General features: G+C 36.1%; 2 protein-coding genes across 2 annotated transcripts; both read right to left on the bottom strand.

The window, feature by feature from the left end:
- Nucleotides 1-2,217: 2,217 nt before the first annotated feature.
- LOC132620279 (cytochrome P450 CYP72A219-like) lies at nucleotides 2,218-8,025 on the bottom strand. Its single transcript, XM_060334952.1, has 5 exons — nucleotides 7,654-8,025; nucleotides 5,156-5,373; nucleotides 4,220-4,464; nucleotides 3,703-4,087; nucleotides 2,218-2,888 (listed from the first exon to the last, which is right to left on the bottom strand). Exons 1-5 carry the CDS (start codon nucleotides 7,937-7,939, stop codon nucleotides 2,463-2,465), a joined length of 1,560 nt encoding a protein of 519 aa, XP_060190935.1. The 5' UTR covers nucleotides 7,940-8,025; the 3' UTR covers nucleotides 2,218-2,462.
- A 1,991-nt stretch (nucleotides 8,026-10,016) lies between these two features.
- Nucleotides 10,017-14,831, bottom strand: LOC132617618 (cytochrome P450 CYP72A219-like). The gene is made up of 5 exons (XM_060332664.1): nucleotides 14,411-14,831; nucleotides 13,153-13,370; nucleotides 11,792-12,036; nucleotides 11,274-11,658; nucleotides 10,017-10,621 (listed from the first exon to the last, which is right to left on the bottom strand). The coding sequence occupies exons 1-5, from the start codon at nucleotides 14,694-14,696 to the stop codon at nucleotides 10,196-10,198; spliced, it is 1,560 nt and encodes a 519-aa protein (XP_060188647.1). The 5' UTR covers nucleotides 14,697-14,831; the 3' UTR covers nucleotides 10,017-10,195.
- Between the last annotated feature and the right edge of the window lie 403 nt (nucleotides 14,832-15,234).

Consider the following 15,234-nt stretch of genomic DNA (forward strand, 5'->3'; position numbering starts at 1 on the left):
CAAGTACCATTCGTTGCAACAACTATAATATTTGTTGATACAAGTGTAGTATCTATTGCAACAACTGTAGTATCTGTTGGATAAAACACAACAAGTTACCTACTTTCTGCAACAAGTCACTCCACTTGTTGGAAAAACCCAACATGTAACTTAGTTGCTGCAACAAGGCCTGTCAGTTGTTGCAACAGATTGCTTATTTGCTGGAAATCTTTTAGCAGTCGGATAAAACACATATTACTAGTTGTTGCAACAAGTCCTGTTACTTGTTAGATAAAACCCAACAAGTTACAGAGCTGTTGCTACAAATTCATTACTTGTTGAAAACTGTTCAACAATTTATTAACAACAATACACACATTTGTGATTTGAACACGATCAACATATCATATTAAACAAGTTCACAAGCAGCAAGAACAGAAATTACCATTCTAAAAAAGAATAACATTAAAGTGTCATAAAGTTCCAACAAATAACTATTATTACAACACAGTGCTATTAACAACTATGGAGCATTTTGGCTTGGACAACAACTACAAATCTGTTGGATATTTTCTACAAATAGAACTAAATAACTGAAGCTATGTCCAACAGATTTGTAGTTTTTGGAACAGATTGTCTACTTGTTGCTACAAGTGTAGAACTTGTTGCAACAACTATAAATCCATTGGATATCTTCTATAAACAAAACTAGATAAATACCAGGACAAGAACAAAAAACCATCTATTGGATATCTTTTCTTAAACCCTGAACCATACCAGGACAACAACAGAAAAACCATCTATTTCACTACAAACACACTACAACAACAACTTGAATTTTATCCAAACTTTTCCTAAACCCAAAAAATAAATAAATCAAAACTTCTTTTCAATATTCTTTTTGAGTGGGGGAGGGGGTTGGTGCAAAAAAAAAAAAACTTTTCAAAACATTTTTTTTAAACAAACATTTTTTTGGGAGGGGTGGGGGTGGTGGGTGCAAAAAAAAAAAGAAAAACTTTTCAAAACTTTGTTTAAAAAAGCAATTTGGGGGGGGGGGGGGGGGGGGGGTTGTGAGGGGTGGGAGGAGGAGTGGGTGAAAAAATATCAAAAATTTTTAAATTTTTTTTGGGGGTTGGGGGTTGGGGAGGGATGGGAAGAGGAGTGGAGGCTGGTAAGAAAAAATCAAAACTTTTTTTAAATTTTTTTTGGGGTGCAGGGGGTTGGTGAGGGGTGGGGGGAGGATTGCGAGGAGGAGGAGGATGAGGGGTGTGAAAAAATAAATTAAAAAAATCAAAAATATTTTTTTTCGGTGGGGGTAGTGAGGGGTGGGAGGAGGAGCGGGGCTGGTGAAAAAACAAAAAAAAATATCAAAACTTTTTAAATTTTTTTTGGCGGCGGGGGGAGGACGGAGGGTTGCGAGGACAAGGACGAGGAGGAGGGGGGGGGGTGAAAAAACAAATAAATAAAATCAAAAAATTTTAAATTTTTTTTGGAGGGTGAGGGGTGGGGGGAGGGTTGCGAGGAGGAGGAGGAGGGGTGAAAAAATAAATAAAGAAAATGAAAAAAAATTATTTTTTTAGGGGGGGTGGGGGGTTCGGGGGTTGGGAGGAGGAGGGGAGGGGGTGAAAAAAAATAAAAAAAAATAAAAAAAAAAATTGGTGGAGAGGTGGGGTGAGGGACGGAGAGGGGCGTGGGGGAGGGGGTCAAAGTGTTAAAAATAAAACTTGAGTGCAAAGTGTTAAAAATAAAGTTGAGGGTCAAAGTGTCAAAATGAAAACTTTTTGGCAACTTCAAAACCCCTTAATCACTAATAGAAAATTATCACCTCCACCTAATAATTAAAACTTGAGTCACCTCTCCTAAAATAAAAAAACTAAAGAGTCACCAATAATTAAATGCCTCAGGCTAGAAAGGGTACATGTAATCCAGAATTCACGTCTTAGATGACTTGTAGAGTAACTACAACAAGTAATCAGTACGCAGACCTTACCCCTACCTTAATAGATAGAGAGATTATTTTCTATAGATCCTCGGCTCAGAATAAAGCAATAACAAAGCAGGTCAAATAGGAAAAAGGAACAGTAACTACACCGATGAATAAGAGACAATAAATAATACTCTGTAACATGAAACAAAGGACAAGGACCTGCGGAGTAACTAAAGAATATTTAAAAAAAAAAACACTAGCAAAATAGTGAGAGAGAGAGAGAGAAGAGGAGGAAGTGAGAGATCCTCTGATCCACAGTAGCAAAATAATATATTTCTGGTAGAAGATCCAGAATTTCAAGTTTATGGATTCTGAGTTTGCCATCAAATTCATAGCTCATTGTAGTTACCTGGTTTCCTAATACAAATATAAGGTTTAAGCAAAAGTTATTTAACTCGTCCAAACCCATATCTAATATTGTAAATCCACCCTGAACCGAGTCTGAATAAAATGTATTACTCCATATTACAAGAACCCTCTCACAAATACTACCAAATTATAGTTTCTGGAAAATAAGCGGAGCACCATACTGAGGCTGAACAAATACCATAGGCAGAGGAGCATGTGTGTAAGATGGAGACAGTTCAAAAGAGAAGCTTTGTAGAATCATAGACAAAGCCATCTTTGCTTCTAACATGGCAAAATTTTGTCCAATGCATATTCTAGGACCCCAAGCAAATGGTAAATATGTGACTTGACCCTTTGTTGCACTTGATAGTCCTCCTTTAAATCTCTCTGGATTGAACTTGTTTGCATCTTCACCCCATATCTCTTTATCATGATGCAATAAGATCACTGGCATAGAGACTATTACACCAGCTTGTAGAGATAGTTCTCCTAGTGCAGTGTCTTCATTAGCCCGTCGGGTAAGTATTGTTACCGGGGGATATAGCCTTAATGACTCGTACAGGATCATCGTTACCTACAACAAAAATTCCCTCCATCAGTTATATCTAGCACGAACGAGACACATAAAAAGTAGTAGGGATCTAGTAACTCAGTTGGTTGGCTACCTGAATTTTCACCTTATTGGTGAGGATTTGAATCCCCACACTGTAATCCCCTTCCCTATTTCCCCTCCCCTACCCCCATGTAATAAAAAAAAAAAAAAAAAAAAGACACATAAAAAGTTACCATTATAGTTACGGTCACCGTTCACGGGGGCTTCGGTCGCCGGCTCCCGTATCATAAAGTCACCAATTTCCTTAACCTTTTGCAATGGGCAGGCATCAACTCCCATACATGGTCTTACGACTTTGCTGAGACCTGTGTTTTTGGTAAGTAGTCGCCAGGCCTGGTCGCTACGACCCCTTTTTACCGAAGTTACGGGGGTACTTTGCTGACTTCCTTAAATTTTTGGGGCTAAACTAATTCCTATGGATGGAGTAATCCTCTATCTTGTAACCAACATAAAGAGAAGTTCAAGAAATGAGATTATCCACGCTATTGAAGACATAATTCTCTAATAGCTTAAACTGATGGATGAGATGGTCACACAATTCAACACGGTGCTAGAGCAAGAAGAAATCATAAGCTCAAGTCTCACACCACCGATAATCAAAAGAAGCACGTGCTTTTAGAAGAGAACCCCCCCCCCCCCTAAGGAAACCATGACATCTTCTAGTCCAGCGTCATAGCTTCAGCTTTTTAAAATTCAAGCACTCGAGAAATAGCAATAGCAACGAAAGTAAATACCCATGGCACATAAATTGAACCAACAAAACTAGAATACTCACAACTTTTAGACGATTTAATCCATCAAAATCTGGTTTCTGACTCCCAAACACTTGCAAGACTTCTTCTCTGGCCCGTGTCTGCCAATCTTGATACCTGCTCAACAACACGAGAGTCCATAGGAGCCACACTGATGTAGTTTCTGCGCCAGCAAAATAGAATAGCTTGCATTCTTCAATGACTTCTTCGATGCTCATTCCAAAGTCCTTGTTTCCGTGCTGTTCAATTTCTTTATAATTCGATTCAAGCAATATGCCCAATAGATCCTCATTATCTGCATCCCCTGCTTCCATTTCCTTCAATCTCTTATCAATAATACCTCTTATTAAGGACTGAACGTCCCTTTTTATTTCCTTCATTCTTCTGTTCCTCTTTGTTGGTAAAAATCTTTATAAAACAGAAAACCAAAATGCATTCACAAAAATTAGAACTAATCAATTTGCATTTCCTAATGAACTCTGTTTCTTATAATAGAGTACAACAGCTACAATTACCAAATTCTTAGGAGAATTAAGTTACCTCCCGCCTGGGACATAAACGGAGCGTAGAGCGTTGAGAAAATGCTGTCCTTGTTCCTTTTGAAGTTCAAAAATCTTTCTACCTTCTTCATAACTACTGCCAAAAGCCGTCCGAGAGATCACATCACCACTCAATTTCTGAAGGTGAGGCCATATATCTATCTCATGTGAGCCCTCAACTGCAACCATGTCTTCCCATTTGCTCAGCATCTCACTGCAGCTCAAGTAAAAAGCTGGAAGCATATGCTGTTCGAGAAAATGGTGAAAGAGGAAACATGTCAATGACACAGCACTTGAAACATATTAGGAATACATAGTAGTAAAAATGTGATAGAGAAGCAAAAACATAGAGGCTGGAGCAATAGCAATTCAAGAAGCAATGAGGTATTGTAAGATAGCCAACATTACACAAATGATTCTGGGAACTGACAGATGTGCTGGAAAAGATTCAGAATATCATGGAGGAACTGCAGAGTCATATTGTTCATATATTGAGAGAAGGAAATCAGCTAGCTGATTATTTGGCAAATTATGCAATGGAGAACACACATTTACTACAGTTTACAGATTTTACATGCTTGCCAATACAAGGAAGAAGAATTCTCAACATAAACAAGACACAAATTCCAAATTTAAGGATCAAGACAAGAAGGATTATGCATAGAGTTGCATTAGAAGTTTCCTAGCTTTCATTTTGCTTCTTTGAACCTTTTTTTCCTTTGTTTTGTTTTTTGGACTTCTGCAGTTTTTTGATTGTATATAAAAATTTCTGTTAGGGTGAATCCTAACAGAATAAATTGCTTAAAAAAAAAGATAGAGAAGCAAGATCCCGCATGTTATCCATAGGTGGATTAATTAGGAATTGCGAACATAATAATTTCTGGTTGACCAATCACGAAGTTGAAGGAAGAAGAGGGGAAGGAAAGCAATGGCAAACCTTTAACTTCTCTAGATGGAAGGCAGGATTGATGATTTTTCTATGTTTGGTCCATTTGTCTTCCTCATGGCTTACTAGTCCTTGTACAAATAAGGTGGCGAATGGATTTGCATGAAGCTTTTGATACAAGTAGTTTCTGGAGAGTACTTCCTTTATAAGCTCAGGTTCCATGATCAATACTTGTGGTCTTGGACCAAACCATATAAAAGATTTTTTCCCTGCAAGCATATGTTCAGACTTTCAGGTATAACTATTAGTACAAATTGGAAATGAACATTTATATAACCAAAAACTAGAAAGACATGAACAGAGTTATCTTCAATAGATCAGCAAATCAGGAGAAGAAGGCTAATTAAAACTTCATCAAATCCAATCTTTCAAAACCTTCACTTTCAAAGAGGAAGAACCAATCTTTTAATTAGAGTAAGGACAAGTTTAATTTGGATTATGTTAGCTGATATGACCATCTTTCAATTAAATCAGCTTCATTAGTCATAATCATTGTTTGACTAACCTGATTATTTTTAGTGCTAACAGTAAACCGTTAACTTCAAAAAGAAGGTGATTTTTTAATAATTTATCTCTTCAAATAATCAGAACCATTATGATAACCAAGACCATACAGGCAACATATACAGTGGTTTCTTCATCAACTTTTCTTAAAGAGGTTTCACTTTGTTTTATTATGGAAAAGTTAAAAGGAAACACACCCTGTAAACTGTTCCTAGGCATGAAGGACTTTAAGTTAAATCATGCAAGCTTGTTTATGCATATTTACACTAATGTATTTTTTTTGTTTTTACATTATCAGTATATTTTAACTTGTCGTAGCGAGCACGCTGTATGTTAATTGTCCCATTTTTTGTTTTTTTTTTGTTTTTTAAAGAACGGTTAGACGTAGTCACTGACTATGTTATAAAATTTGAGGTCCAGCATGTGCACCTTCATAATATAAGATATAGAATTCCACAAAGTGGACACTGTTGGAGAGATGACCATCAATAATTTTAGCTCTACATGTTCAAGAGTGTGACCTTATCTAAAAGCCTAAGATATTAGAGGGGCACACCTTTTATTGACATAATTATGTCTTCTACACAACCCTCATGTGCGGGCTTAGTTCTTTTTTATGAGTCAAGCACACGTATAAATTCTTGTCGACAATGGGTGTGTGGCCGTGAGACTCTCCGCCTGCTCCGATAAAGCTAAAAACGGTTTAAAGAAGCACACTTTTTATTTATTTAGAGTGTGTTTGGCATAACGGAAAATGTTGTTTGGTTGCACTAAAGATTAAGGAAAATGTTTTCCTCCAAATAGGTGAAAATGTTTTCCATAAAAATTTGAGGGAAAACATTTTCTGGATTAACAAAAGCACACTGATGCATTCCCCAACCACCCCCCAAGCCCCACCCCCCGCAACCCCCAACACTGATGCATTCCCCAACCACCCCCCACCCCCACAACCCCAACTCCACCTTCACACCAACAAACCCAACCCCACCCCTCCCTCCCCACCACCCCACTCCACCCACCACCCCAAAACCCCTCAACCCCACCACCCCACCTTTCACCACCCATCCCAAACCCCACTCCAATACCCCCCTCCCCCCCCTTTGAATTTTCTTTTTATATATTTTATTTTACTTTTATAAAAATTTATAAGAAATGGAAAAAAAAATTCTTACCCCCAGCACCACCCCCCAACCCCACAAAAAAAACTTTTTTTTTGGTTGGATTTTTACACCACCCAGCCCCTCCTCCCACCCACCCCCACCACCCTCCAGAAAAAATTAATTTTCATTTTTAAAAAAGTTTTACAAGTTTTCCTTTTTCTTGGTTTTTACACCCCCCAAACCTCAAAAAAGTTAGTTTTCATTTTTAAAAAGTTTTTACAAATTTTTCTTTTTTTTATTTTTTGCATCACCCAACCGCCCCTCCCCCCAAACCGGCCTACCCCACCTTCCAATCCGTACTCCCCACCACGAAAAGTTGCACTCCTTGTTCAAAAACTTTATAGTGTTTTTGCTTTGAATATATGCAAATACTTTTAAAATGACATTTTTACAACTTACTTACCAAACCCAAGAAAATGAGTAGGAAAATTACTTATTTTCTGAGAAAACATTTTACTTCGTACCAAACACGCCCTTAATTATGTCTTATCTTCTGCAACATAGCATTCTTCTCCTCGGCATAAGAAGCAACTTTGAGTACACACTGTACAGTAACTTTTGCTTAAACAATATATTTGTGTTAGAAAATTAATTAAACATGTAAACAAACCAGATTTTGAACCCAGTTATTAAGACTTGAAGTCATCATTCTAGAATCCAGACCCATAAGGTTGAAATTCTTGTTCCGCCTCTAAAACGTGATTCTTTCCACACAACTAAAGCAAAGTATAATTCAAAATCTTGATCCAACTCTTCATTGGAAAAACTCATAGAAAAAGAGATTTCATACACAGGAATATGAATGAGGGATTTGTGAAAACATACCATATTTCTTGATGGTTTCAAGAAGGAAAGGCACCATTCTTGGGGCTACATCATCATCAGACAGATTCATAGGCTTTGAGGTAGCTTCCTTAATCATCCCAGATTGATCTTTCATGTCCCCATACAAAACTCTGTAAGAATTCCCTTTTAGACCTTGTTTCCTTAACAACTTCTCCAACTTCTTTGGTCTGAACCAAACCCAATTCAGCACTCTCCATAGACACACAAACAGAGTAATTGCTATGGCAGCACAGCATACTTTTACTGTCATTTGAATTGTGTCCATTTATACACGAGCTCTCCTCGGCTTCTTGTTATAATTCTGTCCCTTTCTTAATTATGAACACTCCTATTTATAGTTATAGGATGGAGAAGGACACTCATTTCGACCAATCTGAAGGTAATATTTGATTGGTCATGACATGTCACTAATACACGTGATGCATTTTTATTAGTTTTTTATTTGACTAGGTTATACTTTGTCATTTTGACATGTGGCATAATCCTATCGGCTCTTTTATTTGACTTGACATGCCACGTCATTTTGACACGTGTCACTAGATTTGGCCTCTTGAATAAGATGACATCTTAGACTTAGCAAAGTGGGCTCATCAATTATAGCCCAAATCAATAAACTAGTCCAACGCAATTGGACCATTAATTAAATTCATATTGACTGAACTTACATAATTAATCCACAATACTTATGTGGACTAGTATATTTTGAATTTAATATACAATCCGAATTTGCTGTGGATTTGAATTCAGTAAAATTTTGTTATCCACACAACTCATTCACTTCGTTAAGTATTACTTCCGCCCCTACAATGATGTCTACGGAGTCGTCATCAGTGATCAGTGACGAGTTTAACCACTATCAGTTTTTTTCCCAAGACACCATGAGTGGCTCTGATTTTATTTTATTTTCTAACAAATCAATCATACTCCCTCCGTTTTAATTTATGTGAATTCATTTGATCGGGAGTGGAGTTCAAGAATTAAGAGAAAACTTTTAAATTTATGGTGTTAGATGAGTCACATATATATTGTGTGGCTGTAAATTATTTCCTAAAGTTAAATGAACTCTTAAGGAAATAAGTTAACATAAATTGAAACGAGGAAGTAAATGGTAGTATATGTATTAGTAGTACCATCTTATAGAGATTATAGTAAAGGAATATAATTTATTGATATTTCTACGTTATGTTTTTCAAAAACCTCGTTGCAATTTTGGTGAAAGAATTATTGAGTCTCATTAAGTGCCGATAGCTGGTATACACATTTACTTTATTAGGATTTAGCTCACTAGATAGACATAGAATAAAATTTATTTTTATTTATTTCAAATCAATAAATAAAGATATCTTTTTTATATACATATTTATTCTCAGGTTATTTTATATGAATTTTCCAAACACTTGTTGGAAGTTACTCAACTGATTCAATACCTTGAACGCTGCATTCTTTTGTAGCTCTGTTTATTAAAGTTCAAAATATTTTAAAATCTCCCTTTTAAGGGAAGTGTGGCTTTGTCATTTACAGATGATCTTGATTTTTTTCTTTGATGTCTCTAGGTGACACTTTATAAGCTGAATATATGTTCCACCGGCAGCAAAATATTCGAATTTGAATCTTGACATGTCGGTGGTTGTTAACTGTAGGCATTTTGCAATTGGAACACGGGGACCTGGCCCCACTAAACTAAAGGACAGGGTCAGCTCAAGGCCAAAGCCACTAAGGCAATGGCTTTACGCCGCCAAATTTTTTGAGCCCCATTTTTATTAAGTTTTATGGCTAATTTATTTAAAAAATTATTGTGACTTACATTATTTTTATGTAGCTTTAAATATGTAAATTATTTTTCAAAAAACTTAAAAATTATATGTCCGAATTCACGATAAAAATAAAAAAAATTGACTCTCGAAATCCGAATTGTGTCATATAAATTGAACAGAGGGAGTACAAAAATTTTATCAAAAAAAGAAGAAGAGAGAGAGAAGAAACTTTTTTGACGATTATATAACAGTAATTAATGACTTCGCATCTAAAAAAAACTATAAAAGTAGATTTTAAATAAAAATATATTTGACTATCTATTTTTTTTTTAAAAGAAAAATTAGAGCCTATCTGAAGTTTGACTTTAGGCCTCCAATCTTATTGAGACGGCCCCGCGAAAAGGATAAACATATTGAGGTTTTTTCCTCTTGCAGAGGAGTCTGAACCAAATCTTGATGCTTCCATCTCTCCATGAACTCCCAACACTAAAACCATGTGAAAAGCATGTAACCAAATCACCGTCGGAATTGAAATTTAAAGTTTAGGAGTTATGAACTTGCCACCGAACCAATAGTTCATTTTAGTACTGAGGTTGCAACTAAATATTTATACATAGTTAATGAGTTTCCAGATACAGATACAAATACAAGATTTAAGCAAAAGTTACTGAGTTCATCGAAACCCGTATCTAATATTGTAACTCCGCCCACGATGAGTCTGAATAAACTCTAATATATTACAAGACACCTCTCACAAAAATACCAATTTATAGTTTGTGGAAAATAAGTGGAGCACCATATTGAGGCTGAATGGTTACCATAGATTGAGGAGCATGTGTGTAGGATGGAGACAATTCGAAAGAGAAGCATTGCAGGATCATAGACAAAGCCATCTTCGCTTCTAACATGGCAAAATTTTGTCCAATGCATATTCTAGGACCCCAAGCAAATGGAAAATATGTGACCTGACCCTTTGTTACACTTGATAGTCCTCCTTTAAATCTCTCTGGATTGAACTTGTTTGCATCTTCACCCCATCTCTCTTTATCATGATGTAATAAGATTACTGGCAAAGAGACAAATACACCAGCTGGTAGAGATAGTTCTCCTAGTGCAATGTCTTCATTAGCCCGTCGGGTAAGTGTTGTTATCGGGGGATATAGCCTTAATGACTCGTACAAGATCATCGTAACCTGCAAAAAAAAATTCCTCCATCAGTTATATCTTACCATGAACGAGAAATGTAAGAAGTTACCAAAATAGTTATCGCTGCCGTTCACGGGGGCTTCAGTCGTCGGCTCCCCTATCATAAGTCAAACTTCCTTGACCTTCTAGAACTTAGCAGGCGTTAGCACCCATACATGGTATTACGATTTTTCAAAGACCTGTGTTTTTTATAAACAGTCCCTCGGGCCTGGTGAGGGGTCACCTCTTATCCCGAAGTCGGGGCTTCTTTGCTGACTTCGTTAAATATTTGTGGCTAAACTAATTCCTATGAATGGAGTAATCCTATAGTTTGCAAACAATATAAAGAGAAGTTCCAGAAATGAGAGTATCCCCCTATTGAAGACATAATTATCTTATAGCTTAAACTGATATGAAATGGTCACACAATTCAATATGGTGTCGTAGTAAGCAGAAATCATAAGTTCAAGTCTCATCCTACCGATAATCAAACGAAATTCACACGTGCTTATAGGATAGTCCCCGTCGTTCCTAAGGAAACCATAGCATCTTCTAGTCCAGTATCAAAGCTCCCGTCTTTTAAAATTCAAGCGATAGCACTAACAATGAAAGTAAATACCCATGGCACATAAATTGAACCAACAAAACTAGAATACGTACAACTCTTAGACGATTTAATCCATCAAAATCTGGTTTCTGACTCCCAAAGACTTGCACGATTTCTTCTCTGGCCCGTGTCTGCCAATCTTGATACCTGCTCAACAATATGAGAGTCCATAGGAGCCATACTGATGTAGTTTCTGCGCCAGCAAAATAGAATAGCTTGCATTCTTCAATGACTTCTTCAATGCTCATTCCAAAATCCTTGTTCCCGTGCTGTTCAATTTCTTTAAAATTCGACTCCAGCAATATGCCCAATAGATCCTCATTATTGGCGTTCCCTGCTTCCATTTTCTTCAATCTTTTATCAATAATACCTTTAATTGAGGACCAAACATCTTTGTTTATTTCCTTCATTCTTCTGTTCCTCGTTGTTGGCAAAAATCTTTTATAAAACCGAAAACCAAAATGCATTCACAAAAATCAGAACTAATCAATTTGCATTTACTAATAAACTTTGCAGTTTGTAATAGAATACTGCAGCTACAATTTCCAAATTCTTAGGAGAATTAATTTACCTCCAGCCTGGGATATAAACTGAGCGCACAGCTTCAAGAAAATGCTGAGCTTGTTCCTTTTGAAGTTCAAATATCTTTCTACCTTCTTCGTAACTACTGCCAAAAGCTGTCCTAGAGATCACATCGCTACTCAATTGCTGAAGGTGAGGCCATACATCTATCTCATGCGAACCTTCAATGGATACAATGTCATCCCATTTGCTAAGCATCTCACTACAGCTCAAGTAACAAGCTGGAAGCATAAGCTGTTCGTGAAAATGGTTAAAGAGGAAATATGTCAATGACACTAATGCTTGAACAGAACTAGGAATACATAATTACATATATAGTGGTACCATCACCCTCTAGTCTAAGTGCTGGTGCAAACAAACAAAATTGTGTTCAAATAACTATTAAAGTGAAGCAATTTGGAATAACGAATCTCTTTATAATCAATAAATCCACTTTGATGTAGTACATCTAAGAAATTATTCCACCGAACATAGTCCTCTCTGGATGCAGGAAAAGCAACATGGACCAAATGCCCTGCCCAAGCCAAGGAACTTACGCAAAAAAGGTTCCTGACAAAGGATGATCCAAACAAGATTCGACTTATTTGAACCATAAATTTGTTGGTTGTAAAATAAAGTACCACATTGATAGCTGAAAAGAAAAAAGAGCTACTTATAAGGTGTTGGATACTCTTAATGATGTGAGGCCTTTTGAGGAAAATCATGCGGGCTTGGCCCAAAGCGGACAATATCAAATCATGTTAAAAGTATCTTTGGACCGTTAAGCCCAAAAATTGGGCGAAGAGCCAATGGTTTAGCTGGACGAGTATGAAGATGGCGGAGTGTGGACGCAGTTTCTAGGCTTCGGTGACTGTGAATACTTTGACAAGAAAAATGAGCTACTTATAAGGTGTTGGATACTCTTAGTGATGTGAGGCCTTTTGGGGAAAACCATGCGGGCTTGGCCCAAAGCGGACAATATCACATCATCTAAGAGTATCTTTGGGCCGTTTTAACCCAACAAAACTAAACCTAGGTTAGCATGAATCACTCAATATAGTCATATGCGGAATATATGCAAGTCCAGGTTGAAAATATGGCGGATGAACAATCTAGAACATTGAACGATGCTCTAAACGAGATTCGACGCTATAGAACCATAAGAGCCTTCTTCGCCATTCTAATTCAAGTCAGATAACAAAAATTACTCGAAATAGTCATATGCAGAATACATAAAAGTTTAGATTGAAAGAGATGCAAGAGCCCGCATTTTATTCAAGGTGGATTAAGTACGAATTGCGAACATAATAAATTCTAGTTGACCAATCAACAAGTCGAAGGAGGAAGAGGGGAAAGAAAGCAATGACAAACCTTTAAATTTTCCAGATGGAAAGCGGGATTGATGATTTTTCTATGTTTGGCCCATTTGTCTTTCTCATAGCTTACTAGTCCTTGTACAAATAAGGTGCCTACTGGATTTCCATGAGGCTTTTGGTACAAATAGTTTTTGGAAAATACTTCCTTTATAAGCTCAGGGTCCATGATCAATACTTGTGGTCTCGGACCCAACCATATAAAAGGATTTTTCCCTGCAAACATATGTCTCACGATTACTACTAGTACAAATTTGGAAATGAATTTTTATACAACCAAAATTAGAAGGAAATGAACAGAGTGATCTTCAAGAAATAAGCAAATCAGGCTCGTTAAAACTTCATCAAATTCGACGAAAGTTAAAACAAACTACATACGCCCTGCAAAAGTTTCCTACACATAAAGGTAAGGAATTGAGTAAAATCTTGCAAGTACCTAAATCTTCTTTCAACATTAGTGCCAGTGGCGGAGCCAGGATTTTCATCCAGGGGTTCAAAAATTCTAAAAGGTAAATGTACGAAGAAGTCAGGGGGTTCAACATCTATTATATATACATAATAAAATAATTTTAACTTTAAAAATAAACTGTAATTTTTCGCCGAGGGGTTCAGATGAACCGCCTGGACATACGCTGGCTCCGCCCCTGATTAGTGCCTAAAAACAAAGTTGAGGCGGTCAACTAAAAGAAACAATTTCTAATTACGCACTTTACATGTTGTCAAGACAACTATACTTTACCTCAACAAAAAAAAATGGATGTCTCCGAGATGAAACATGTTTTTTTTTTTTACACAAGAAAAATAAACTTTAATTCAAAATCTTGACAAATTAACCTCCGTATACAAGTCAGTTGGAAAAATTCATCAGAAAAGGATATTTCAATACAGGAAATGAATCATTTCAAATGATTGTAGAGCTACAGGGTTCTTATGCCTAAACTCCATATTTGTATTTGGTAGTTTATTAAGTATGTATATATGTTTAATTGCGAAGTAACTAAAAAGAGCTGCGGGTTTGATTTCAAGTTCATAATGGAAAAACTTCAAATCCTACCTCCGTCCACGTAAACGAATGAGAGATTTGTGAATGGACTTAAGTTATATACACTGACCGACGGTGTAAAAGTTAGTGAATTTAATCGTATATAACAAATTAGTTAATGTTTTCACAAGAGTATTGTCAAAAGATTTACCTGTATTTATCTGAATAAGTGATATGATTGTGTAAAAATCTTTTTGAGTTTTAGAAAACATACCATATTTCTTGATGATTTCAACAAAGAAAGGCACCATTCTTGAAGCTATATCATCATCAGACAGATTCATAGGTTTTGAATTAGCTTCCTTAATCATCCCAGATTGATCTTTCATGTCGCCATACAATAATCTGTAAGAATTCCCTTTTAGACCTTGTTTTCTCAACAATTTCTCCAACTTCTTTGGACTGAACCAAATCCAGTTCAGTACTCTCCATAGACACACAAACAGAGTAATTACTATGGCAGAACAAGATACTGTTACTATCATTTGAATTGTGTCCATTTTGTCAGAATAAAAACTAGCTTCTTCACTTCGTTAAGTATTTAAGTTCTGCCCCCCGACAATCATATCTACCAAGTCGTCATCAATGACGAGCAAAGGCAAACATTTCTATCTATCTACTATTAAGAAAGCCGGTTGTGCTCACTTTGTCCTCGTCCGTCCCAATTTAAAAAAATTGTGAGTAGCATATATATTAAATAACAATTAATATTGAAAAAGATTGTGAGTCTCATAATTCTAATATATATATATATATATATATATCCATCCGTTCCACCATATATATTAAATAACAATTAATATTAAAAAAATGTAAATTAATAATGTTAAAAAAAAAGTGCACCTTATATTAAAAATCAAACAATATTCACGTAATTTTCAAAGTATCTCATTAAGTCAATAATGATGGATTCATTGTCACATGCGTATTCATAGCAAACACTAATATAATAAAGTTTTAAATACGGAACACAAACTATAATGTTATATTAATCATGTTTTGAATATAGTATCTCATATTAACAAAATCAAGCAATAT

This window comes from Lycium barbarum, chromosome 11 (assembly GCF_019175385.1).
Source record: "Lycium barbarum isolate Lr01 chromosome 11, ASM1917538v2, whole genome shotgun sequence".
NCBI lineage: Eukaryota > Viridiplantae > Streptophyta > Magnoliopsida > Solanales > Solanaceae > Lycium > Lycium barbarum.